Source organism: Verruconis gallopava (genome assembly GCF_000836295.1).
Source record: "Verruconis gallopava strain CBS 43764 unplaced genomic scaffold supercont1.12, whole genome shotgun sequence".
NCBI classification, from domain to species: domain Eukaryota; kingdom Fungi; phylum Ascomycota; class Dothideomycetes; order Venturiales; family Sympoventuriaceae; genus Verruconis; species Verruconis gallopava.
The window spans coordinates 623,266-648,185 of NW_015622148.1; the positions used below are offsets into that span (position 1 = coordinate 623,266).

General features: G+C 51.7%; 8 protein-coding genes across 10 annotated transcripts; 4 read left to right on the plus strand and 4 right to left on the minus strand.

Moving 5' to 3' along the window:
• Nucleotides 1-3,028: 3,028 nt before the first annotated feature.
• Nucleotides 3,029-7,118, minus strand: PV09_04417. Of its 2 annotated transcripts, XM_016357759.1 has the most exons (5): nt 5,710-7,118; nt 5,202-5,656; nt 4,941-5,134; nt 4,369-4,846; nt 3,029-4,159 (listed from the first exon to the last, which is right to left on the minus strand). In XM_016357759.1, exons 2-5 carry the CDS (start codon nt 5,255-5,257, stop codon nt 3,892-3,894), a joined length of 996 nt encoding a protein of 331 aa, XP_016214551.1. In that variant the 5' UTR covers nt 5,258-5,656; nt 5,710-7,118; the 3' UTR covers nt 3,029-3,891. The 2 variants fall into 2 exon arrangements, with proteins under 2 accessions (XP_016214551.1, XP_016214550.1); XM_016357758.1 differs by having other exon boundaries at nt 5,202-7,118.
• Nucleotides 7,119-7,471: 353 nt separating this feature from the next.
• PV09_04418 (uncharacterized protein) lies at nt 7,472-7,873 on the minus strand (the record flags this gene model as incomplete). The annotated part of the gene is made up of 1 exon (XM_016357760.1): nt 7,472-7,873. The coding sequence occupies one exon, from the start codon at nt 7,871-7,873 to the stop codon at nt 7,472-7,474; it is 402 nt and encodes a 133-aa protein (XP_016214552.1).
• Nucleotides 7,874-8,513: 640 nt separating this feature from the next.
• Nucleotides 8,514-12,220, plus strand: PV09_04419 (uncharacterized protein). The gene is made up of 3 exons (XM_016357761.1): nt 8,514-8,890; nt 9,281-9,734; nt 10,181-12,220. Exons 1-3 carry the CDS (start codon nt 8,843-8,845, stop codon nt 12,019-12,021), a joined length of 2,343 nt encoding a protein of 780 aa, XP_016214553.1. The 5' UTR covers nt 8,514-8,842; the 3' UTR covers nt 12,022-12,220.
• A 959-nt stretch (nt 12,221-13,179) lies between these two features.
• PV09_04420 lies at nt 13,180-15,955 on the plus strand. Of its 2 annotated transcripts, XM_016357762.1 has the most exons (3): nt 13,180-13,561; nt 13,646-14,018; nt 14,082-15,955. In XM_016357762.1, exons 1-3 carry the CDS (start codon nt 13,271-13,273, stop codon nt 14,771-14,773), a joined length of 1,356 nt encoding a protein of 451 aa, XP_016214554.1. In that variant the 5' UTR covers nt 13,180-13,270; the 3' UTR covers nt 14,774-15,955. The 2 variants fall into 2 exon arrangements, with proteins under 2 accessions (XP_016214554.1, XP_016214555.1); XM_016357763.1 differs by having other exon boundaries at nt 13,180-14,018.
• Nucleotides 14,775-16,874, minus strand: PV09_04421 (uncharacterized protein). Its single transcript, XM_016357764.1, has 5 exons — nt 16,751-16,874; nt 16,525-16,688; nt 15,982-16,467; nt 15,547-15,931; nt 14,775-15,488 (listed from the first exon to the last, which is right to left on the minus strand). The coding sequence occupies exons 1-5, from the start codon at nt 16,845-16,847 to the stop codon at nt 14,812-14,814; spliced, it is 1,809 nt and encodes a 602-aa protein (XP_016214556.1). The 5' UTR covers nt 16,848-16,874; the 3' UTR covers nt 14,775-14,811.
• A 761-nt stretch (nt 16,875-17,635) lies between these two features.
• Nucleotides 17,636-19,238, plus strand: PV09_04422 (uncharacterized protein; the record flags this gene model as incomplete). The annotated part of the gene is made up of 2 exons (XM_016357765.1): nt 17,636-19,027; nt 19,078-19,238. 2 exons carry the CDS (start codon nt 17,636-17,638, stop codon nt 19,156-19,158), a joined length of 1,473 nt encoding a protein of 490 aa, XP_016214557.1. The 3' UTR covers nt 19,159-19,238.
• Nucleotides 19,239-19,974: 736 nt separating this feature from the next.
• Nucleotides 19,975-22,272, plus strand: PV09_04423 (uncharacterized protein). Its single transcript, XM_016357766.1, has 4 exons — nt 19,975-20,249; nt 20,303-20,632; nt 20,691-21,615; nt 21,678-22,272. The coding sequence occupies exons 1-4, from the start codon at nt 20,131-20,133 to the stop codon at nt 21,990-21,992; spliced, it is 1,689 nt and encodes a 562-aa protein (XP_016214558.1). The 5' UTR covers nt 19,975-20,130; the 3' UTR covers nt 21,993-22,272.
• Nucleotides 22,273-22,362: 90 nt separating this feature from the next.
• Nucleotides 22,363-24,439, minus strand: PV09_04424 (dihydroxyacetone kinase). The gene is made up of 2 exons (XM_016357767.1): nt 23,068-24,439; nt 22,363-23,008 (listed from the first exon to the last, which is right to left on the minus strand). The coding sequence occupies exons 1-2, from the start codon at nt 24,353-24,355 to the stop codon at nt 22,506-22,508; spliced, it is 1,791 nt and encodes a 596-aa protein (XP_016214559.1). The 5' UTR covers nt 24,356-24,439; the 3' UTR covers nt 22,363-22,505.
• Between the last annotated feature and the right edge of the window lie 481 nt (nt 24,440-24,920).

A 24,920-nucleotide genomic window follows, 5' to 3' on the forward strand; every position in this document is an offset into this window, starting at 1 on the left:
CCAGTGAAAGCATCGTCTCCCTCGCTTGGAAGGATAACAGACAGACGTTGCGTCGCACTTCTATGCTGTCACGGCACATTAATGCTTTGGGGGCCGGTGAAAGGCGTCTTGTCCGGACGCCGTGCCAGTGCTGCAAACGGACCAAAAAGGTCAGCCTTGTGCGACATATCCGAGATCCTAGCTTGCAGAAACATTGCAAACATATGTCTTTCGCTCCGGAATCCACCCTGCTAAAGAGCTTTCTCTATGCAAACGAGGAACTTGCCGGATTTTATACTAAGCGTAGTGCCTGGCCTGCGTGTGTCCAGACCGTTTCGGGTGGCATTACGCATGATGGTTCGAGGCGGATCTGCTTTATCATATACTGCACAGAGAGATAGAGATAGACAGGATTCTCCGGACATCGCTGCACTACTACGGCCGCTTCGTCTCTCATGGGTCCACTGGTATTGAAGAGGACTATTCGATCAAATCCTCCCTAGAACCGTTTGGTTGGCACGGATATTGCCCCATGGCCATGTCTTGTAGTGGACATTCTCAGGAACCTTCTAACACAGCGCAGCCTTCCGGGACAAAGTTTTCCGACGTAGAAGTGTTTTGTGATATGCAGGACGTTCTACAGTCCTCTTAACGGATTTTCAGGAGCTCAGCGCCGCCATAGTTACACTATCAAGACACTACTGGAGCGGGCGATCGTTGTCACGCAATTCCGGGGTTTCTTTGAGGAAGACATGGCGGAGGTGTGGACTTTGAGCTGAGAGAATGTCAGCACTTCGACTAAGACAATCCTCCTAAGTCTGCAAGCCTTGTAGCTGCTCTTCGCGATGTGCTGCATTTAATTTATGCCTTCTTGCGAACTTTTTGCAACTACCCAGATCGCATATCAAAGCGTAATGGCATCTTGATTAGCGAGGTACTTCTTAACCTATACATTAGTAAGGTCATGAGTTTGAACGGAATATGAGATATGTTGGATGACGAGACGATGAATGACTTAGCCGAAGGCGACGCCGGTATCTCGCCTCTCTTTTCCGGTTCAACTACCATTATGAAGCAGTCAGGCCGTGATAGCCGTACAAATGGCAGGCCATATCACACGTCAGGTTGAGACGATATGATACCATGAAGTGGCCTCCCTGATTTGGGCCAGCATGACATTTCTCCTGCGCGTGATGAGCAGCATTGTTGTAAATGAGCTAGAGAAAAAAGTGTCAGCATCATCCGTTCGTTGTGATATGCATCACGTCCACGCATCAAGCAGAGCCATGATGTATTGATCCAGGAGACCCGCTTTCAGTCTTTGCATTGCTTGAAAGTTCCTTGGTTGAAACGCAGAGTCCAAAGGTCTGGACGAGACGAAAGAGTAATGGACTGGGATGCCAAGAGCGAATTCCAGGCTCCGTTCATGACACGAAAGCGCCAGGTTGTCACAGGCATATTCTCTGGTGCAGGAGGATGAGACATTCAGTCGTGCACGAAGGAGAAATGGCGATCAGGAGTATGGCCAGCGCACCGGTGATACAATCGTACCATCGTCCCACATGGATAGGGGGAATGAAAAGGGTAGCGGAGACTGTTGTACGCAGGAACCAGCCGACAGTTGCCCGGTGGAAATGAGTGCTATTCGCGATCTCTGTCGCCCAGACATAGTGCTTGTTTACGCTTTTAAGCGAAAACTCGAACAAGCCACAATGTTCGTCAGCGCGTTCGGTGAGATGGATAGGCCAACAATCATCTTTGGAAGCAAATTCATGGTTTCTCCTGGCGCCATGCAGTTCACCTCTGGGGCAAAGGGCAAAACTAAATGCGCTCCTGGCACATGCGTACGCTCTCGGACATCCAACAAAACACATGGTCAGACTTGGCTTGTTCAAACATCATTAGAGCGGGGCTAGACGTGCTTGACAGCACTCTTAGCTTACCTCCGCCGCCGGGGAAGTCCGTGGATAACTTGGGTACTGAGAACGCGCGTGGCTTTTACCAGACCACAACGGGGTGGCGTGCATGAAAAGCGCAAAAGGACAATGGGAAAAGTTAAACAGCTGCATTTTTCAGCCGCATGGGAAAAGCTACGTAGCTTGGCCATCGTCGATGTTCTCGCGGCCCCGGTTTTACGAACGACCCAATGATCGGCATGGAGCGCCAGACAAGCCTTCGACTCTTGCGTTCTAGATCGTGGCACAGACATCAAAAAACCTCCCCCAGCATTTGTGGCGCTTTCTCTACTGTGGCTTTTTGTGGTGGGATCGATATCGGTGGGATCCTGCTTTCTTTTTCTTTTGCCTCGTCGTGGGATTCCGCACCTCAGTTCGTTGAAAAAGGAAAGACGAATAATCGTGGCGGTATTGGTGCTTCTATTGTTGCCAGCAACATTAGCCCTCTGAACAGGTCGGCCGCAAAAGCCCAACATCGTTCCAGGCTTGATCCGTAGATTGGGTTCCTGCGAGCGACATCCCCCGTCGCCAACCCAGCCAGCCATACCCGGTATCAAAATCTTTAGCTGAGCAGACAGTCCAAACAACGTGGCGGCAGTGGAATTAGTAGCGACAGTGGTATCGGAAAAGCAATGGCAAAGGCATCCCTTCCCGCCGTCGCTCCACATCCAGCCAGCACGGCCGCCACCCGTCGGATGTCTCCCAGGCCCGTAGTGTTTAGAGCGAACTAGGTTGAAATGACACGGCTACTATGCGTCAACGCGCCAGCTTTTCCCAGTATTGGTGCAAGTTACTACTCCTGTAGCCTCAACGAGCAATAACTGTCTTGTTATTGCTTTGATAAACGGTGTAGCTGGCGACTAGGTCAGTCTCCTTTGCGTGCCATGAGGTCAAGGCGTGTTCCTAGTTGAACGGACGCTAGGACAGTGTCTCCAAGCGCACATGGCCGCCGCGTCGTCCGCAGCTGAAGCCAAGCAGTAGTGTGGCGCTGCTTGTTCATGAGATCGGCACTCGCGTGTTGATATCAGGAAGACGATCTGATCGACGATCGTTGCCGTAGACGAGAGACTTGGAAAATGTTCAGGTCAGTGACTCCAACTTTGCGTTTGAGACTTGTGGGGAAGGTAGGGAGAGTCGGTTATGACATCGCTGTACCGTCGAAGTCCGTACTTTAGCTTGTTTTGGCCCACATGAAAATCGAAGAGTCTTAAGTGATTTTTACATGGTGCTTTTAACATTCCAGATCACAATAAGACCAATATATTTAGTACATGTGCAAAACCGTGTTCTAGGGTAATATGCAGATCGATTCTGGTTCCCGAAGCGCTATGCAGTAAAAGCTGATCAATCGCTAATAAAAATAAAACATTCCTCGGCGGTCTACAACTGCACCAATGCATCTAGGATGGTGGTGCGCATGCCTCACACTGCTCCAGCTCTTGAGCGACACAACTAGCTTCCGCACAGCTGCTGTATTACAGCTTAAAACAACTTTCTAAGCTTGTTACCGCTTCCGCAGAGCTGCAGTGTCACCGTTTCAAAATAGCTTCAAACCTTGCTGTAGGAAGATTTCAAGGCCATTAACAACTCATATCTCCGTTAGAGACAGTGTGGTAATCTGCATAGCGGCAGTTTCCCGCGTCATTGCACTTGACGAGACACTAACAGGCTTCTGCTCACGCTCCCATGTCTCCCTATTCATACTCTGGGGTTTAATAGCAGTGCAGATAGCGTATGCCTGAAGGATGCCCAGTCCTTTCCCACTCTTCGCTAACCGGCTGGGGTGTTTCGGATGCTTATTGTTGTTCATGCCGCTTTCACAAGCTCGCTTGCTTCTTGCCCTTCAAAAATCCCAAAAAAGCGAGTGGGGTATCTTTTTAACGAAATCGCGCCGTGTGATGTCTCGGTTTCGACAAAGGAGAAAAAAAAGGTAGCTTTTCGTATACACTTCCGACTTTCACACAGGAAGTCCCCAAGCTAGTCGGAAAAGCTCCCAGGCGAGACCGGGCGTATCTTTGATCACGATTTGGACGTCGCGACGTTGAGCCAGCTCTGGAAAACGCCTGAATGTGGCTATGACAATGTCCCTTAGCCCGCGATCCGTTTCGATTGTGCCATCGTAGATCTCTGGCAGGCTGGCTGCAAATTCGCGCGATTCTCTGTGGTGTGTTACTTGTGCTGCGTACTTTTTCTTAGCCAGCGTCTTGAGGCCTTTGATGCCGTATCTATTTTTGCAACCTTTACGTTAGTTCCGAGATTCTATTTATATTTGCACGTGTCATCCCTGGCCGGAGTCTGCAAAGGGAAGGGACAAAAAGGTGTGGAAGGCAATACAGGGGTTTGTGGCCTTTGCAGAGAAGAAAGGTGATGTGTCGACTTGGCTTGGGCCCGTGGGGAGAAAAGGGGGAACAGGGATTTAGCGTTGATGACTTACTGTTCCGCAATGGCATACACTTTGGCGTGCACTACCAGATGTGCATTGTGATAGTCCGTCGACTGATCGTGTACTAACTCTTCCTCGTCGAATGCCTTACTCAGTAGCTCCTCGCGGATCATCGTGTCCATAGGAGTTATTGGATGCACAGGTTCCTTCACTGCAAGCAAGTACGCCATTTCGGACGACGGAACAAGGGGCGAATGAACTCCAAAGCGGGAGAGCATCGGCGACGCGGAGGCTGGCTTGGCTGCAACTTCCGCAGCAATCGCAAGCAGAGGATCCTCGACCATAGACAAGTTGAGTCTGCGCTGCTGTTCGCGCGGAAAGGTAGGTGTCGCTGGACTGCTTGGGGCAGGACTGAAATAGCTTGACGGTGTTGACGAGAGACTCGGTGTGCTTTGATTCTCGGTTCCTATAGACCAGCCTCGCGAGGGTCGGGAGCGCGGAGCTGGGAGGTAATCGAGAGTATAGAAGTCTGTCGGTTGCCATCCATGTCAGCGTTCAATTCGTTTTCCTCTCTCTCGTTGCTGCAGACAATTGCGCAGCAGGTATCATGGAGATGAGCATACAGTTGATCATGTGTTGGACGGCCTCAGGGTCATCTTCGCTGAGGTCAATCCACCCTTGTTGTGACTCCTTGAATGGATTCCTGCATGCGCCGTCAAAGAAATCTGAGCGCGAAGACAAGACGGCCCTATGGACCGGATAAGTTCGTCCCCGACAGTAGACTGTAAGGTCGGAGGATTTGCGATTTTCATAAAGCCTAAGATGCTGATTGTGAGTAGGAAGCTTTAAAAATGAATTGATGGGCTGGGGGAAAATACACTTACGTGTTAAGAGCGTTCATGAGATCGACGCCCGAAGGCTCTACTGTGATGTTGTCCATGTTTGGAGAAGTACGCAGAAGGAGCAAGCTCAAGTAAAAAACAAAAGAAGAGGAAGTGACGATCTCGAAAAGGAGGATATGTCGTCAAAAGCGAGCCGAGTATGCTGCAGTGGTTTGGTAATATGGGCTTGAGAAATGGTCAAGTGGGGACGCCAGCAAATCGTAGAGTGACGTTTGCTGTGTGTTCCTGCAGGCGTGGCGGCAGAACAGGTTGTGTGTATGGGAGTTCCGTTGAGGGTTGAAACAACAAAAGGTCGGCTGCCACAAGATATAAGATGCCGCGCGATGCACAGAACGGTCGTGGACGTAGAGAAGTAGTGGTTGCAGTATAAGGGTCGACCGGGAATGCCGAACGTTGGTATGGACGAAGTTGATGAGGCGTTCAGGGCTGAAGAGAGGCTGAAAGTGGATCAATAAATCAGGTCGACGGCAGGTGCGAGTGGGAAACATGCCCACGCTGCAGGCGCCGCAGACAAAGAGGAGAAGGGAGAAGGAACGAAGGATCAATGCGGCGCTCCTTCCCGTCGTTGAGTCGTTGGCACTAACTTGCTTTTGGCAGCGCTTTTGGTGACGAAAATACGCGCCGAGAGGACGCGGTGTAGCGAGGTACAGCAGGAAGCGACGACCGGGTCGCAAGTGCGGGCAAGTGCGACTGAGCACGGCTGCGTGTGCGCGGCGGAGCGTGAGCGTGGACGCGGGCGCAAGCGGGAAGCGGGAGGTTGTGGGTGTTGAGCAGGCTGGTTTTTTTTCCTGCTGCAGCAATGAAATGCGGCTGTCGCATCGTCTCGCCGCAGCAGCAGCTGGCGGCACCTCTTAAAAGCGCAGCATGAGGGCTGGTCCGTCGCGGTGCTAACCCAGCAGAGATCTGGTCTCAAAAGCAGAGCTATCCTGGATGGAGCCGCGTTTACGTTTTTGCTGGGGAGCAAATCGGCGGGGGCGACAAGCTGCAGAGAGAGTCGAGAAGCGATGGGGGTCAGCCGCCTGGCTGGGAAATCCGAGCAGCAGCGAAAGCCAGTGCGCACCGCTTGTGGCGTGCATGACGCGGGCCCGGTGCTACTGACTTGTGCAGATGTGGAAGGGCACTGAGTTCCGCGTGCGTGCGCGTACGTGCGTGTGTCTGTGTGTGTCTGTGTGTATGTGTGTAGTTGCGCACAGGAGCAGCGAGGGAGGCGCGAGCGAATGAACGGATGAATGGTCGAATGAATGAATGAGTGAGGGAGTGAGTGAGGGAGTGAGTGAGGGAGGGAGTGAGGGAGGGAGTGAGTGTGTGTGTGTGCTTATTCGCTATAGGGAGGAGTGCATGTTCGTTTCCCTACTGTGGTACTCTTCCTTCGCCTCCTCTCCTGCCTCAAAAGCATCCGCGCATCAGGAAGACCTACCACATACGAAATCTCGCTCTCTCCTTCTCTTTCTCACACACCCTCTCTCCCCCTCCCTTTCTCCCTCTCTCTTTCTCCCCATTTCCAACAATTGCTCTGCGCGGTTTCGCGGGGATTGTAGCCATGCTCGATGCCACTTCTTTCTAGCCGCCCGTGGATTGAAAAAGCACAATGCACTCCAACTGCCTCCCTCGTCTCTATCCTCGTAGCTTTCAAGACGCGGGCCGTGGATCGAAGCCCTTGGCCACGCTTTGCTAGACGCGCCCCGGACTCCGACCAGCGAACGCTGGAGGGCAAACCCAACAGCACACATCCCTGCGTCTCGGCCGACGGCTGTCTGCTCAAGCTAGGGATTGGTGTGTCTGCTTTCTTAGGCATGCAGCTTCTGCAGTCATATGCCCAGACAGTATTCGCGGCCCTTCGTCTTTATTCCCCAGATTGCGCCAGCGTCATCCTCTCTGAAACGTCGATTCGATCGCGCTAAAACTGACCGTTGCCTTGTTCTGAAAGGCTCGCGTTGGCCTCGTATACTTCCTGTGTTGCACACGAGGTGGAGTGTTCTTGCACACCACCATGGACAACCACTGGCACCACTGACACCACCTGCTCCATTGATACCGCAGCAGCGATCCACCGTCGCTCGCCCAGACTCTTTTTCTGCCAGCATGCCCGCACTTTACCTCCCAATATTCCGAGTAGCAGGGCCGTCTCTAGCGCTTCGTCCTCCAGCGCTTTCGCTTATTGCGCACCCCTACCTGTCGAGCAGAATATTTTTGAGGGCAGGCAGCTCAGAAAAGCCACAAACATTTCCCAAAACGGAGCGTCGTCGTGCGAATCAGGGACCCAGCGCGGCTATCGATAGGGAGTCGACCGTTTTTGGTGGCGCTAAAGCCCAGTACAAATACTTGTATACTTGAGCGTGCCAAAGGACGGCAGCGGCATTTGTGATACCGCCGATCTCGTCCCAACTCCAGTCTGGTCGGCGGTCTCGCTGCCTACTAACTTCCCACGCTGCAGCACTGTCCGTCATGGATGTCTGTGTCGAGAGGACCATCTTGGTATCAGCATCGTGGCGGAAGTATATGAAGATCGCCCAAGCTTTCGTCCCCTCAATATACGTTATTGATTGCATGCATTGGTCATCTCGCACAAGGCATGGATTCTGGGGAAATGTCCGCTTTCGTAGTGGAGGCAGGAGAACCGCACGAATACGGAAATTATTGTTGTTCAAGGCCATGGGACCGGCAGAAACATGGTCATTAAGAATAATGAGGTCGTTCTCGCGGCAGGGGGCCGGGTCTGTGCATTCCACCGACAACGACCAGGGCGAGGCTGCAGTTAGCTTGGGGCCACCACGATTTGCTTTCTCAGATCTCGTTGCGAGACTCTCCTACGATTACTACTGTACCCTACTGAAAGAACCAGACGCTTGGCCAAGATGAAAAGCCAGCATGCAGCAACCACTGACAGCTGCGGTCGCACACATCGTCGTACGAAACGCCGCCGTCGGACAAACAGAGCAGCCATGTTGGTCACAAGCAGCCTGAAGCAGGAGCTACCGTAACGTACCGCTGCGTAGCGTCACGTGTCGAAGCGGAGCTTTCTGTCAGTCCGCGCTCCGCACAGCTTTGCATCGTCATCCACGATTCTGGGGTAGAACGGCTCACCGTGCTCGCTGCCCTGACGTGTGGCATCAACTCACAGTACTTGTGCGTGCATGTCCATTGTGTGCTCGTGCCAGAGCATCGGCGGCTGCAGAACGCCGGCTCGCCGATGGGGTCTTGCTAGGAATGGCTTAGCGCTCCTCGCGCCGTTCCCGGTCTGGTCGCAGCTTCCTCCAGGTCGGCTCGGTCATTGGTCACTGGGACGTCGAACGTGACTTCCCTCTTTCATCAGTCCGTCGTGACTCGCCCCCGCCACAGCCACTCGACCAGCGAAACAAACCCACAATCGGAAGCAAAAGCTACAGCTCTGCAATACCGCACCCGCTACTGACTTTGTCCGGATGCACGATCGAATCTGCTGACTGCTGCTGTTTCTACCCCATATCACCGATCGTCCGACCCTTAACCAAAACCCAAATCCCGCACCCACCTACGTAACGCTGTGCAGCTGCCCGGCACTGCTCCAGCTTGTTAGTGCCACACTGAATCTGGGGAGTAGCTTGCGCGTTCCTGGCCTTGGCTGACCTTGGATTTCGCTTCGCATGACCAACTTCAAGCTCTCAGCCTCTTTGGAGGGGCACGATGATGATGCAAGTCTTACCCTGCTACAAGCACACTCCTTTCTGCTTTCCCTTGTCGCTGCCGTTGTCGATGCTGAAGCTGCTGATTCTGCTTCTGCAGCCTCCAGCCTGACCAGTGGCTCGCTTCGCAACGTTCATGATGGAACTGCTTCTCCTATTGAAACCTGCCATGACGGCGGTCTACTGCCGCTGTTGAGCTTCACGGAGCTTCATGGAGCCTGATGTTGCTTCACGCCCTGCTGAAACAACGGGTGGCCAACTAGTTTGTCTACGGACGCTCCGCACAGCTTGCTCGTAGACTGGGGCACATAATCATGACAGCGATGAATGGCCCTCGAAGAACGCTACCTAGAACAAACCTGAGGACTCACTTGCTAACATGGCCAACTCTGGATACAGGTTCGAGCCGTTGCCTTTCCGCGACCCTCCTTTGTCCTCTCCGCCTCACGAGACAAGTCTGTGCGGCTCTGGACCGTCACTAAGCCCTCCCCCCCAACCTATGACTGCACATTCGTATCCAACGGCTCCGACTTCGTGAACAGCGTTGCTTTTGTACCCGCGTCACCGGCATACCCTGAGGGGCTCATCGTGGCCGGTGGCCGGGACGCTATAATTGAGGTTCGGGCGCCAGGAAAGCTACCCCAGGATAACGCCGATGCTCTGCTGCTGGGCCATGCGGGCAATGTGTGCGCTTTAGACGTCAGTGAGGACGGGCAGAATATAGTGAGCGGCAGCTGGGACACAGAGGCTCGTGTCTGGCAGGTTGGGCGCTGGGATGCCAGTACTGAGTTGAAAGGCCATACAGCTAGCGTCTGGGCCGTCTGCTACTACGACAAAGAAACGATATTAACAGGTGAGTTCCTGCTTCGGTAATAATTGGCGGACTAGCACAAGGTCTTCATCTTTGTATGCGCCCACATTGTGCCAGGAACCCGTCGTGCCATGACATTTTGGTCTGCAGTGTTAAGGGTGCCAAGCATGAAGTCTAATTCTCAGTATGGCAAATAGCAGCAGATTTTCTGCCCTTTGAAAGACTTCAATCATGACACCCCATGCCAGCGGCTACTGTCCCGGGCGAAGAGGTTCTGGCAGAGGTCGCTCAAAATGTAGTGATCTGCATGTGCATTGTGCAAGATTGTCGTGCAATGATGCCAGTCTGAAATATTGAGACTGAGGATGGAGTAAGGTCGAACGTGCTATCTGGCTACGACCCGTTCTGTCCTTTATCCCCCGATACCACTCCATAGACCTTCAACCTTGTTTGGAGATTACGGCGTGTATTAACGGAAATCTTGGCAGGCAGCGCTGATCGCAATATTCACGTATACCATCCTTCTGGAAAACTGATTCGGAAGCTTCCTCCAGCACCCGACGTAGTTAGAGCGCTCGCGAAGTTACCACCAAGTCACTGGTCAGGCGCACAATTTGCAGCCGCCGGAAACGACGGCGTGATACGTTTGCTTACATTAGAGGGGCACTTGCTAGGTGAACTACACGGACATGAGAATTTCATCTATTCGCTAGCTGTGCTTCCCACAGGCGAGATTGTTTCTGCAGGCGAGGATCGCACTGTGCGGATATGGAGCAATGGCCAGTGTATCCAGGTCATAACGCATCCAGCCATTTCTGTTTGGGACGTGGCTGTTTGCAAGGAAAACGGAGATATCGTGACGGGCGCCAGCGACAAAGTCGTGCGAGTCTTCTCGCGTTCAACAGAGAGACAAGGCTCTCCATCCGTTATAACAGCATTTGAGGAGCAGGTCAAGGCGTCAGCGATTCCTCAGCAGGGCCTTGGCGGCATCAACAAGACCGATTTACCAGGTCCAGAGTTTCTCACCTCAAAGTCTGGCACGAAGGAGGGTCAGGTGCAGATGATCAAGGAAACAAACGGCAACGTGTCTGCATATCAGTGGTCGACAGCAGCGAATCAGTGGGTTATGGTAGGAACTGTCGTCGACGCATCGGGAGGCGGATCCAAGACGACGTACAACGGTAAAGAGTACGACTATGTGTTCGATGTGGACATCAAAGACGGCGAGCCAGCCCTGAAGTTACCTTATAACACAACCCAGAACCCGTATGAGGCCGCGCAGAAGTTCCTGAACGACAATGAGCTTCCCGCTGCTTACTTGGACCAGGTCGCCAACTTTATCATCACGAATACCCAAGGTGCGACGATCGGCCAGCAGCAGACCAACGTGCCGGGTTCAGATCCCTGGGGCCAGGAGTCTCGCTATAGACCTGGTGAGGTTGGAGCTCCCACCCCACCTACGGCGACATCTAGACCAAAGGTTCTACCACAAACATCTTATCTGTCCATCACAACCGCGAACCTGCCCACGATATTGAAGAAAGCCCAAGAGTTCAACCAGCAGCTTGAAGCAGATGGGCGTAAGGACATTACGTTCAGCCCGTCGAACCTCGCAGTCCTAACAAAGACAACCCAACAACTTGATTCACTGTCCAAAAACCCTAGTGCATCTATTGCACTCACAAATGAAGGTGTCAGCATGATTATTCATATGGCTACGGACTGGCCTGCGGAAAAGCGACTTCCGGGACTCGATCTTCTAAGACTTGCTGCAGCGTCGCCGAAAGTTGTCGAGCTGACTAGCGGGGAGGGCTCCCAGACACTAATCGACATCCTCGCATCGAGTGACAACATTTCAGCCAACGCGCCCATCAATAACGCAATGATGGCCGTACGTGCGCTTGCCAACTTATTCGGCCATGAGTCTGGACGCGCGCTCATGGACGCCGAGTTCGACAAGGTAAACGCTCTTGTGTCACCCTTTACTACGTCAAATAACCGTAATATGAGCGTCGCTCTCACAACTCTGTACATTAACTACAGCGTACTGATAGCTGCCGGCGGGGAGAACCACGATACGGACCGTGCCATCACGCTTTTGGATGCGTGCACTCGGGTATGTATGGCAGCTGTAGATGCAGAGGCTTTGTACAGAGCACTCGTGGGCGCTGGGACGCTTTTGTGTCTTGGGAGCGATTTTAGAGATTTGGCCAGAGAGGCACTTGATTTTGACAAGGCGATTGAGAGAATCAAGGGAGAAACGGCTGGAAAGGAGCCCAGAATCAAGTCGGTCATAGCGGAGATTTTGGGCGACAGTTCGGACAAGTAAGCTGGTGAAGAAAAAAAAACCAGGCAGAATGAAAGCCGAAGAATACACGGAGTACGTACGAATCTATGAGTTGCATAAAAGGGACAGGCCTTTCTTGGACAGGTTAGCGTATGCATGGAAGACTGAGATGTAGACGGCACATTTTGTGAGGCGATACAGGCGACGTAGAATACAAGAACATCACACTTACTCCACCAGATTGATATTTTGTTCTGTGCACCTCCCGTCTTTCAACATCATTTTTGCGTACTCAGATGCTGTGATTCTAAAATCAAACACGCACCGTTGCCAGCACAAGGGTTGCTGGCGACGCTCCACCACTTGCAAAGCAATGCAATATGATGATCCTGTTCCATTTGCTGTACCTGTGGAACGCAAAATGAACGAGCTCAATGGAGCACCTCGTAGGAAGGTTGCGGTATGAACCTTTGATCCCTGGTGCACAGTAGATGTTTTGCCATAACTGTTATCCAATCTCTACGAAACAACGAGCGCGATGACAGACCGCTGTGCATTAGGTCTCTGGACCGCTATATTCAATTCGACTTTTGACGTTGATTGCCTGTCGTCCCGTTCGCGTCTGGTTGGGCTCCTAGACCATTGACTCTGAAGTCAGTCCTCTAGCCTGGCGGGCTCGGTCATCTGTCTCTTGGACGAAATAGACGTCGCGAATCGGGATCCTTCACCGCCATCACAGGTTCGTATGTAGCTAGACTTGAATTCGGCGTGGTTGCATTTCGGTTTGGGAGTCCATTGCCTTATTTGAAAGAGGACCGCAACGAGCCAGAATATGCTTTGCTATTTTGTGGTCAGAGGGAACACATCCTGTCAAGGCCTTGCTCTTTGGTTGGGTCGACCGTTTGTTGTTTCCGCTTGCATGAGTTGAAAAGCCGACAAGCCTCGTTTTTTTTTTTTTTTTTTTTTTTTTTTTTTTTTTTGATCCTCTCGTTCCCACTGTTATGCAGACAAGCAAAGACAAACTTGGGGCATCTCTTCCCATGCAAATGAACGCGTGAAGAAATAATCGAAGTGAACGTTTGGGCCGATAATTTGGGATGGCCAAAAGGCAGGCAGCGCAAGCCCACCTAAAAGATTGGACAAGCAGTTTCTAAGCACTTCGACCCATCCAGAGCTGGTTAGACATTCGTTCTGGAGCAAGTTCGCAGACACCGTGCGAGCTGTTCATGATCCTGACGCGCAACATCACTCTCTTGTGAAAACAATATCTTGGTCGCAGGCGCTGTAGTTCATGGACATTGACGTTGATTCGTCCATCTCGCCTTTAGCTACATGGACTTTGCACCCGTCGCCACATGATCCTGCCTATCTCGCTTCACAAGATGAGCTCCGCAATCTGCTTTTCACCACAGCGCAGACTCCCGCACCAACGAGGAGGGGCACTCCGGTCAGAGATGAAGCCAGAGAGTCGTACGAGGCAGACACAAGTGCGTCTCTGCGATCTGACTCGGTCAAACAGATCCTTGCGGTAGGTCGCCGCTTGGAGTATCTGGACAATTACGTCGGTCGGGTAGCTTCTTGGGTACGTGACCAACGTCGAAGATGCCGAGCTTGCGGCCGTACTGTCGGAAAAGTTGCAGAGAAGATGTGCTGAGGTAACAGAAAGCTAGACATGTTTGACTCGAACCGGAACTTTGCAATAACTATTCCCCCTTTGGCCCGGCGCTCGCCGGCTCTGCTCTATGCTATCCTGGCGATCTCTGCCCGTCAGTTGGAGCTCATGGGGGGCATCAGGAACCCATGCGATAGCCTTGAGCTGTATCAAGAGGCAATCCAGATGCTCAAGCCGTTGCTGCAAGTGCGCGACGAAGATGCCATCACAGTAAGCGTCATCCTATGCTGTATGGAGATGATGTCCGCCAGCGGAGAAGATTGGAGGAGACACTTGGATGGATGCGCAGCGTTGTTCGTGAGCTTCGGCGTCAACGGTTTCAGCGATGATTTGAGAAAGGCTCTCTTTTGGTGCTATGCAAGGATGGGTTGGTCACCTCCCTCTTTTGCAGACGCTGTTCTAAAAGGATTTGATTGCTGACAGAACACAGATCTCTGCGGCGCACTCATGTCCGACGGAACGCAGAGTACTCTCATCGAGCCGTGGCGGTGGCTCGCGCCCGGAGTTTCAGCAGACCGCGCCCAGGAACTCTTTGCTCAGCATCGATCTCCAGACATGCATGCAAACTACGCGGTCTACCTGTGCGCAAAAGTATGCGAGCTTCTCGCAGATCGTACGAAGTACAGCGAGCTCGGCGCAGATAACGGGTGCAACGATGCCGCCTATGCCATGCGCTGGACAGCGCTGTGGGACGATCTTCAAGCATGGCTTGACCAGCGGCCCGAAGAACTGCTACCGCTTCAAACACTGGATGGGAAGCCATTTCCACACATCTTGTTCATCCACTGGGCGGCCATCTCGGCCAATCAGCTCCATCACACCGCCTGCCTTTTACTTCTGGACATGGCCCCGGCAGGCTCCAAGCAATCTCTGCAAAAGGAACAGTTGATTCTGGGCTACGCGAAGCGCATTTGCGGGATATCTTTGACAAACCCACATCAAGGCTGCATCAACAACGCCGTCCAGCCTCTGTGGATAGCTGGGCGTCATCTTACACATAGGTCGGAGCACGCTGTGCTGATTAAGCTATTCAAGAATATTGAGCAAACCACGGGTTGGGCGACGAGTTGGCGCGTTGCCGATCTTGAGCGCATTTGGGGCTATAAGATTCGCAAAAATTAATTTTTTTTTCCAATTCACTAGACATAATACATGTGCCCTCAAATATCAGCAGAGTATGACCAAGTGCTACGAAGAGCTTCAACTGTCTCGCTGATCTGGAAGCCCGTTAAATTCTGGATGCGAGCAAAGCCTTCGGACAAAGCCCGCTGCTGCGATTCGTGCGTCATCCTTCTGGCGACCAACAGAAGCGATGAAAGCAAACAAGGATCCCAAGATTCACGTCGGTTGTTGTTCAGCGCGATCCCGCACACCCTTTCAGAATGCCAAAGGGGAGAAGTGTGCCACGGCGTGCTTTGCAGCCTCAAATTCCGGGGCTTGTGGAGCAAAAGCAGAAACATGGCCGTGTGGTGCATCTGGTTCGCGAAAACGCCCGCCGCCGTGCTGAAGCTGATCGTGGGGAAGTGTCTGTCGACACTGCCTGGGACCTGTCCAGGGTCGAGCTCGACAAGGGGAAGCAGCTCACCGGGCCTCAGATTATACCAGCCTTCGAGTTTTTCAAAGAGCAGATACCAGCGCGTCGCGAGAGGCAGCCTTGTCATGGTGGCCGACTCTTCCGCTCTACCCCAGCACAGACTCAGGACCTCCGCACACATCAGCAGGCCTTGATACGCGTACGGCAATACCGTGTCTGACTTTTGTGGCAGATGGTTTATCGTGCTGAGAGGGATGAGAGGCAGTCGCGGAGCCTCTGATCGCATAAGGCATACGCTTAGCTCTGCCACATGTGAGCGCCTCGTCCTCTGGACCGTTGGATGGTCATGTCGCAAACGTACCTAGTCGAAGGGACAGGAAATACAAAGACGTCTCCAGTCGCCCTGGTCTCGAAAACTCTACCAGGTCGGATGGATTCCAGGGGCTGGACGTCTGGAGCACGCCATTCCGGCACGCAGACGAGAAGTCTGAGATGAAGCCTAGCAGAATGTACAGCACAGATGCAACTAAAGCGTGTCTGGTGTTGCTTTCCTCCCCTTGCTTTGTGTCATATATTATAGCCAGCATTTTCAGTTCTTCCTCGCTTGATCCTGCTTTCGAAGACTCTACACCTCTTATCGAAGAAGAAGAAGAGAGCATCAGAAGGACTAATAGAACAGGGTGAGAGACCATTGCTAATCGTGGGACAACCAGACCAAACGTCTGATCTCTGTCCATCATGTCGAGCTGTGATTGGTTAGAAGTCAGAGCCAGGTTCTGGTATCATATGAGCTTACCATTGGCGCTATCTCGTATCTGAAATATTTTAACAGTTCCAACGTACGCAGGGGTGGGAGATAGAGCGAGGTAAGGTCCTGATGGATTGTAGGTTGCGTTGGAGACGACTCATCGAAGCTAGCGTGGACGTCCCTGTCAGGTAGGACAGGTATTCTATCGAACAAGGACTGAATAGGAGAATGAAGATCAGCGAAGGAGGGGTCCAGCGGTGGAGCGGTGACTACCGTCGGTGCCGATGGGCTGGCGGCGCTTCTACCCAAGGCGAGAAGCCCGTAAAGGGCGGACTCGTACGAATCGCCGCCGGTCAGTTCAGGGTGATCTCCATGTTGGTGTGATTCCGTCACGGCCGTAGATTGGACGACGTGAACGTCACCAGTACGTGCACTTGTCGAAGACAAGCTTGCGCCTTTTGGAAGGCTCTCATCCCTGATTTGGGAATCGGGAACGTCGTTATGCTCACTTCGCGAAGATGAATCGGCAACGGCCTAAAGAGAAAAGTCAACAGAGCGTCAAGGCTGGCAGAAGCGATTCTGGTAGCTGACTTCTAAACTTGCGTACTTTGGCCGAGCTGTCCCCAAGCCCTTACTCTGTCCAGGCTCCTCCACGATCGTGAAGTTGTTTTTCGCCAGAAAGGTCAGAGGCGTGCCGTAGCGACACTCGAAGTTCTTCGCAACACAGTTCTGGCATCGGGGCTTGGCCTCGTCACCTTGATTGTCGCCGGTCTTAGCACACTTTCAATGGCGTAGAATGCACCGACTTTGCACGTACACTTTCGTCGCCGCGCTCGACATTTCAGACAACCTGTGCGACATCGCCGCTGTCGCGTAGCAGAGCTGCGTTGAAGATCGAGGGCCTCAGAAGACATCGCATGCTTCGAGCAGCCATGGCATGGTGCTGATCAGGATCTGGCAGCTGGAGCCACTGCGGGACGAATCCAGTAATAAAGTAGTCTTGTGGGGCCTCGGCTGGCGACTGGCTAAAGATCGTCAACAGGGCCGTAAGTCACCGCCCCAGCTTGGTGGCTTTGTTAGACCTGTTGGCAGCGATACTACGCTGGAAGAACACCCCGTACAAAGTAGTAGCTTCGTCAAATAAATAAAAATGCCTGACTGGGTTTACGGATTCGTGGCGCGCGCTGGTGCCATTCTTCGCCGTCAAAAGCCATGACTCGCGGTGCAAAACGGGCTATTTCGCATCGCTAACTTGCCTGCTCCCGCGAAGAAACCCGCCGCGATCAACCAGAACTTGGCCGACACGGAGGAATACGTCGGTTCCTGGTGTGATTTTTCCTGATGAAGCGATTGTGGGGACTGGAGGCTTTACATCGATTACTAAGGTTCTTTCCCCATATGATCTCCACACCTATGCCTGTCAGCGTGCGGGGTTTGCTTGCAATTTTGTCTCGTCCGACGTGCATGGCTTCTTCTTGGATTACTACCACCTAGAGCTTCGAGCCTTTTCGGTATGCATGGAGAACAAAGATTTGACACCTGTGCGGGTCATGGATGATCGACATGAAGAGCAGTGGTTCTGTACGCTCGGTGGTCAAGGCCCGGAAGTCTTGTGCCCCGGACGTACGTTGATATAGAAGGGGGTTGATGGCCTCTCACTACCTCTCAACTTTAGTAGCCTAGCAAATATAGTCACTCTGCAATGGCGGGCAATATTCTTTTGACTGCTTACTCTCTTCTTGCCCTTTCGAGTGCTCTCGCTAGCAGCGCAGGTCATGGCCGACGAGGGGCAATGCAGCGGCAATGCGAAGCCAGTCGTTATGAGACCAAGCCAAGGATCTTTGTTTGCACCGACATGAGCAACGAGCCTGACGATCAGATGAGCCTCGTGCGATTCTTGACGTACGCGAATGAGTTCGACATACAAGGAATTGCCGGTACAACGTCTACTTGGAAGAATGACTCCATTGACTTGACGACAATTCACACCGTTATCTCTGCCTATGGCAACGTTTCGGACAATTTGAACGCCAATGTTCCCAGCTATGCACCGTATCCTCCAGCGTCGGACTTGCACGCCAAGGTTTATTCTGGTCATCCTGTGTACGGGCTTGCCGCACTACAGCTGGACCCGAGCAATGCCTCCTTAGCTCTTGTAAAGGCTGTGGACGATACCACGATCGACAAACCACAATGGGTGACACTGTGGGGAGGAGCAAATATCTTGGCTGAAGCTCTCAATTACGTCTCCAAGACTCGAGATGAAGATGCTGTGGCGTCGTTTGTCTCAAAACTACGGGTGTATTCTATTTCCGATCAAGACGACGCTGGATCTTGGATTCGCATCACCTATCCGAAGCTCTTCTTCATCGTGACACTTCATGCCTTCAACGAGTACACAGCAGCTTCTTGGAATGGCATTTCGGGAGAAGTCTATCGGCATTTTGACGCCGGTGGTCCCGACACGTCCTTGGTGACAAATGCGTGGCTGCAAGAACACATTCGCATAGGTGAACTGGGAGCCCACTATCCCGAATTTTACTTCATCATGGAAGGCGATACTCCTTCGTACCTTGGCCTGATCCAAAACGGGCTCGGCGACCCAGAACATCCTGAGTGGGGAAGCTGGGGTGGAAGATTCAAACTAGAGGACGCTTCTGGCCGCTCGAGCGTGTTCACTGACGCGTGTGACTGGGTGCAAGGCCTGAGCGGTCAGTATTACATGAGTGCATTTGCAACCATCTGGCGCTGGCGCAAAGACTATCAATGGGACTTCGCAAACAGAATGAAGTGGACGACGGCGGCGAATTACACACAGAATAACCACCCGCCGACCGCAATTGTCAACGATACTTGTGGGCCTGCCGTTCTTCACGTCCCGTGGACGTACAGGAGTGACAACAGCACGGTCATATCTCTAGATGGGTCGGCAAGCTGGGATCCAGATGACGACGAATTGCAGTTCAACTGGTTTTGGCACTGGGATGCTTCGTTTCGGTTGGAAGGCGATCTGACCAAGCTTTCTCAGAACGTTGACATAGAAACAGTCGGTTCTGATGGAAGCATGGTGCATGTGCGACCGTACACGAACAACGTAAGCATCACGGTGAAACGAGCACCGAAACTGAGGCTGATTGATGCCAGACCATACACATCGTTCTTGCTCTGACCGACGCGCATAACATGACAACATACAGACGCGTCATCCTTGAGCCGACCTCATAGGAATACAGGCTAGGAAGATGGAATTGCTGTCATCGAGGTGAGAGAACATCGTCCTTGCTGCGGAGAAAAGTGACGGATCAATCCAACGGCTATCCTATATCGAACTGTGGCGGCCGTCATATCCACATTAGAATACCTATGTCGTAGAAATGAAGGCCAGAATTTCCGCGAATTGACAGTCTCACGAAGCCTTTTCGCCTCATGTCTCCATCTACTGTAGAATGCCCCAAGATGAATACGCAGTTCTTCTTTCTTGCTGATGATGTCGCCCATGACCTGCCTCACAATCAACTTGAGTCATTGCTTGCACGAAGCAAAACCCTTGGGCTTTGAAATCGCCTGCCGAACCACGTACCGTCCAAGAGGACGCTGGCTGGGGTGTGACAGAAAAAAAATTTTTTTTTAATAAACAATCTAATTCCAGGCATGGGCATTTAGCGGGCGCTGCTTGCAGAATTTTGAAGTCATGGTTGTCGGGAGCTGCTCCTTTCGGTTCGGGCCAACACGCTGACTTGCTTGCGAATTATGTTATGGGCCCACATATTTCGTGCGCCCTCACGCGATCGGCGGCCTTGTGTCCACGGTGCTACAACTTGCTGGAACGGGTAACGCCAATCTATTCCCAACTTTGGCAATTTGAAGCCTTGACGAGTGGAGTTCCTTGGGTCGCCAAGGTCGGCACGAGCCTCCTCTTCGGCCGTTCTTCGATCCAGTGATCCCATTATTCCCCGTGGGTTTAGCACTCCGGGGCTCCATATGCCCCATACGGCGGGGGCAGCAGCGTTTTTAGAAAAGATCAATTGGGTTGTGCGGTGCCGGATCATTGGAAATAACGGCATGGTTGTTCAACCACTATATTATATTCGTGTATGGCCACACCTTTGCTCCGCGCGAATTCAAGGTGCAGATCCCCAAGCAGCCCAGCCTCTGTTTTCGTCGGCCAGAACAGCTTCTACCGCTCAGTGTTAGACCATGGCTGACCGAAGCGGCTCTATTACCTCTGCGGAGGTTCGCACCCAGCTGGCGTATGCGAATAGATGGCAAAGCGTCATCAAAAACCCCAAAATCTTCGTCATAGCCTTTTTTGCCTCGTGAGTCTCATAAATGGATCTAAAGATCATTACGCTGATCTTGAACTGTATAGCTTCGGCGGTTTCGAATATGGCTACCAACAAGGCATCCTCGGCCAATCTCTGGTCATGACGCGCTTCAAAGATAACTTTCCCACGGTGGTGGCGTCTTCAAGTGCCACTGGCTGGCTCACTTCAGTGTTGCAAGTCGGTGGCATTATCGGTTCCCTTACAGCCGGTATCTTCGGCGAGATCTTCTCGAGGAAATACACCATGTTCTCAGCTTGCTGCTGGCTCATCCTCGGGAGCTATCTGTATTGTGGTGCATCATATCACAAACCACAAATGCTTTACGCCGGACGCTTTTTTACTGGTCTTGGTGCTGGAACTTTTAGTGGCGTGGGGTACGTGGTTGTATCATTGCCAAGTTATGAAAGAGAGGCGAGCTGACTGTGCTGGCAGGCCGCTGTACAACGCAGAACTGTCTGCTCCAGAACTTCGAGGTTTTACGGTGTCCTTTTATCAATTTGCAACTATCCTGGGTATCATGATATCTTTTTGGGTTGGTTATGGCAGCAACTACATTGGTGGCCCCGATGTTCACCAATCTAACCTAGCGTGGCGGCTTCCATCCATCATTCAAGGCATCCCAGCTATCTGCCTGGCTCTTGGTATCTGGTGGCTACCGTTCTCGCCGCGCTGGTTGATCAAACAAGGCCGTCACGACGAGGCCATAAACACGCTGGCCTATCTCAGGAAGCTACCGGCCGACAACAGCCTTGTGCTGGTGGAATACAAGGAAATTCAAGCAGAATGTCTGTTTGAAGAGCGCGCCTTCGCAAAGGCATTCCCGAAACTTGCGGAAAAAAGAAAATCAAATGTCTGGATCCGTGAGCTTGCCCAATACTATAACATTGTCCGCACGAAGGACAACTTTATGCGCGTATCCACCGCGTGGTTGGTCATGTTCTTCCAGCAATGGAGCGGCATCGACGCCATCATTTACTACGCCTCCAACGTCTTCCAGAGTCTTGGGTTGACAGGCGGGACCCAGGCGCTCCTTGCAAGCGGTGTTCAAGGCTGTATCTTCTTCATCTTCACCATACCAGCCATGTTCATGATCGACAAAGTCGGCAGAAAGCCCATGCTTATTGTTGGCTCTTTTGTCATGCTTTGCTGCATGGTTATAGCAGGCGTGATCGTCGCAAAGTTCCGTCACGATTGGAGCGAGCACGCAGCGGCAGGTTGGGTTGCCGTGGCCTTTATTTGGCTCTACGTCGGCACTTTCGGCGCGACTTGGGGTCCTGTCTCTTGGACCTTGGTTTCGGAAATTTTCCCGTTATCGATTCGATCAAAGGGTGCCTCTATTGGTGCTTCGAGTAATTGGGTACGTCATTGCAATAGTCTTACCGATTGGAAATGGAAGTGCTAATGCTTCGACGTTCGCAGGTGAACAACTTCGCAATTGCATTCTTCGTGCCTCCAATGTTGTCTGCATGGGCATGGGGCACGTATATTTTCTTTGCAGTGTTTCTCGGTGGTGGTATTGCTTGGGTCTGGTTCTTCCTTCCCGAAACCAAAGGTGCGACGCTGGAAGAAATGGATCGCATCTTCAAAAGCCGCCTTGGAGCCGAGGACGCAGAAATGCTTGCTCAAGCACAGAGAGACGTTGGCTTGACGCAAGCTCTGGAAGAGAGTGCCGCTCAGGTTGTTGAGAAGGCGCATAAAGTTGAGCACATAGGTGCGGGTCTAGACAAAGTTTGAAGTGGTCAACTGAGGAGAAAGTACGCTTGACGCCGCTATGGTTCGGTTTGTACAGTGAATAGCCGATTGCATGCAGTCAATTCTTTCTCAATTCGAATGATGAGCGAGCATGTAATCATAAGCTTTTGCGAGTACCAAGTTGCACTATATTGATAGGAGAAACAATGCCTTACGTTGCTTTAAACTAGCAATTAAAAGCGTCATTTCATTTTAGATCTCCTCTACATATTGAAATTTGGTTCAAGTGTGCAAACAATGGGATTGTCTAGCTAAAATTATGTGTGTTTGAAGTTGGCGACGATCCTGGGAATACTCTTTTTAGGGCAGTATGGTCAGCATGTCACGGAGCTTTTTGTGCTACGCAACTCGTGTTTATTTTTCAATGGCTTTTAACACAGCCTTGATTTCAGTGCTATACGACACGTAATTTGGTCAAAAATTGTGACTTTGATTCGTTTTTGAGCCCATTTTCCCCCCCTCTTTTTAGAGCGTTGACATGCAGTTCTCAAGCTGCTATTTAGCCGAACTCGACCCCTTAATGCTCCTCGCTAACCCGTCAAATAATCTCATCAAGCCCCAGGCTCCCGGATCCGGAATTGTACCTAGCCATTCATTCTCTCCCCCAACGTAGACAGATCGGCCAAGACTCGCTTTCATCGACTTTGTACTTTCTGCGCCTTTGGTGGCTGCCGCAGCGGCGGCGGATATGTCGTGGGACATTCTCAAAGTCTCAGAGAACGGTAGCAAGGTGTCCATCAGCGTTCGATCTCCAACGCTTGCAGCTGTGTATTGCCTCAATGTCGAGATGGCGGAATCCAGAGCTTGGCTCCAGAATGCAGGATCTATGGCAGAGTCTGGATCTTGCGCGTGAGTTTTGACGTATTGCATAAGCGAGTTGAAGAAGATTGCATAGATGGCGCCTGATGTACCGTCCATGGTCGACTCAACAGCTTGTGTGATGCTTTCGACAAGCATGGCGAGGCTTGAGGGTGTGTTGGAGAGAGATCTCAAGACAGCTGTTTCAGCTGTTAGTATCAAAAATCAAAGCTTTGACGATGGTAAGACTGTGAAATACCTTCAGCACCGCGCTTCAGAGTTGTTCCACAGTCGCCGTCTCCGACGATCTGATCATACCTGGTGACCTCTGGTTCAGCAGCAATTACGGCATTCATAGCGTTCATAATATGTTGAGCAACCATTTGCATATGTGGCTCTACGACAGAATGAGCACTCTCTGCGCCATTCGGAGAGTTGGTATTTTGTTTAGGTAGTTCGCCCTCTTCGAAGTCCGATGAAGCCCATTTCTTTGGCGCAACCCAGCCCAGAGCATCTGAGGGCGCATCGAGAAATTGAAGGATGGTGTCTTGCTTGCCTGTTGCCGAGAGATTAAGGATGCTGATTGAGAATCCCGGGCCATCTAGACTGGTCATGAATGTACCTGCGTACACGCGTTTCGGGCTTTTCTTCGTCCGCCGTTTCAGCTGGTCTGTGACTTCGGCAACAATGGAACCAAACTCAAGAACACTCAATCCGCCAAGGTTGTTGACCATCAGCACCAAGTCAGCCATTTCAAGGCTTCCTGCACCACCAAGTCCATTCGCTAATGATTTGAACAAATGGTCGAGCATGGTTCCCACTACGGCTGCCAATTTGGCGTCGGTACCCTGAAGTCGTGATATGCCGCGCTCGTTGTGGATACCCATTCCAAGCTCTACTTGGTTATCCTCCAAAGACTCATCTCCTTTTGTAGGTTGGCCAGGAACGTGGACTCTGTCTAAACTGGTACCAATGCTGGCAAGGTTGCTTTTAGCGACCTGGCCGAGCTGGAATATTTCATCTAAAGACCATCCCGCAGCAGCAGCAGCTCCAGTGATCTTATGGACAAGTACCGTACCAGCAATCCCTCTCTTTCCCACTTTGCCCACCTGACTATCTGGTATGCTACAGTCGTCTGCCACAACTAGCATCCTAATTGACAGTTCCGGATTTCTCGCTCGCGCTTTCTCAACAGCAACTCCAAAATTGAGGACGTCCCCGGTATAATTCATAACTGTGACCAAAACACCAGAATCAGGACCGAATCGCTCAATTGCATGCAAGATCTGTTGCGAAGATGGCGATGCAAACACGTTGCCCGCAACAGCGGCCGTCAATCCCCCCTCACCAACAAAACCCCCAAATGACGGTTCATGACCAGAACCACCTCCAGAGATTATTTTGACCGCATTTGAGATTTTGAAAGACCGGGAGTATATGATTTTGTTCTGCTCGTCGAGTTGAAGGGCCGGGTTTGTGATAGCTAGCGATCGCAACGAGCCGTTGACAATGGTCTGGGTCTCGTCTAAGAAATGCTTGCTCCTCATGATCGGAAAGAGATCAAAGAGTGCTCAATTCACGTTCACTTCAGCTGGGGAAGATTGGCAAGGCGTAAGATTGCAAGATTGGAGTAGTTGATGAGGACTGCGCAATGCTAGATAAGACAGCTTAAGAATGCTGTTTATAGAATTTCTTGAAGCTTGTGACTAACTAATTCACAGAACGCAGACGGCTCATTCTTTTGTTGGTGAGCATATACACAGAGTTTCTATTTGCATCCACAATCACCCTTTCGTTTCTATGTGGGCGTTTCTTGCAATAGTGTTGATTCTCGTGGATCGGTAGTAAATGAGCCCGTCATTTCCTGATCGAGAACACCACACTAGACGGATTTGGATTAGTACCGGTTTCCATTTCGGGATATTTTAGGCACCGGCGTCGGCACTTGTCTTATCCTCGCTTGGGCCCGTAAGAAGGCTTGGATCAGAACGCGTCATCATCCTATATTCGGACCGACAATGAATACAGTAAATCTCAGATATAGCATGAGATGTTGTCTTACAGCGCATCGACACATGTGTATTAAGATCAAAGATGCAGAACCTGCGAATT

Coding starts and splice junctions, on each gene's coding strand:
- PV09_04417 (XM_016357759.1), bottom strand. CDS start 5,257: ATGGACAACATCACAGTAGAGCCTTCGGGCGTCGATCTCATGAACGCT. Junction 4,847..4,940: donor CGTCCAACACATGATCAACT/GTATGCTCATCT, acceptor GGCAACCGACAG/ACTTCTATACTCTCGATTAC. Junction 4,160..4,368: donor GTGTATGCCATTGCGGAACA/GTAAGTCATCAA, acceptor TTGCAAAAATAG/ATACGGCATCAAAGGCCTCA.
- PV09_04421 (XM_016357764.1), bottom strand. CDS start 16,847: ATGTCTTCTGAGGCCCTCGATCTTCAACGCAGCTCTGCTACGCGACAG. Junction 15,932..15,981: donor GATACGAGATAGCGCCAATG/GTAAGCTCATAT, acceptor AACCAATCACAG/CTCGACATGATGGACAGAGA. Junction 15,489..15,546: donor TTTCCTGTCCCTTCGACTAG/GTACGTTTGCGA, acceptor CACATGTGGCAG/AGCTAAGCGTATGCCTTATG.
- PV09_04423 (XM_016357766.1), top strand. CDS start 20,131: ATGGCTGACCGAAGCGGCTCTATTACCTCTGCGGAGGTTCGCACCCAG. Junction 20,250..20,302: donor GTCATAGCCTTTTTTGCCTC/GTGAGTCTCATA, acceptor TGAACTGTATAG/CTTCGGCGGTTTCGAATATG. Junction 20,633..20,690: donor GGAACTTTTAGTGGCGTGGG/GTACGTGGTTGT, acceptor CTGTGCTGGCAG/GCCGCTGTACAACGCAGAAC.
- PV09_04424 (XM_016357767.1), bottom strand. CDS start 24,355: ATGAGGAGCAAGCATTTCTTAGACGAGACCCAGACCATTGTCAACGGC. Junction 23,009..23,067: donor TCTGAAGCGCGGTGCTGAAG/GTATTTCACAGT, acceptor CAGCTGAAACAG/CTGTCTTGAGATCTCTCTCC.
- PV09_04420 (XM_016357762.1), top strand. CDS start 13,271: ATGGACATTGACGTTGATTCGTCCATCTCGCCTTTAGCTACATGGACT. Junction 13,562..13,645: donor TCGGTCGGGTAGCTTCTTGG/GTACGTGACCAA, acceptor GGTAACAGAAAG/CTAGACATGTTTGACTCGAA. Junction 14,019..14,081: donor TTGGTGCTATGCAAGGATGG/GTTGGTCACCTC, acceptor GACAGAACACAG/ATCTCTGCGGCGCACTCATG.
- PV09_04419 (XM_016357761.1), top strand. CDS start 8,843: ATGACCAACTTCAAGCTCTCAGCCTCTTTGGAGGGGCACGATGATGAT. Junction 8,891..9,280: donor TGGAGGGGCACGATGATGAT/GCAAGTCTTACC, acceptor CTCTGGATACAG/GTTCGAGCCGTTGCCTTTCC. Junction 9,735..10,180: donor CAAAGAAACGATATTAACAG/GTGAGTTCCTGC, acceptor AAATCTTGGCAG/GCAGCGCTGATCGCAATATT.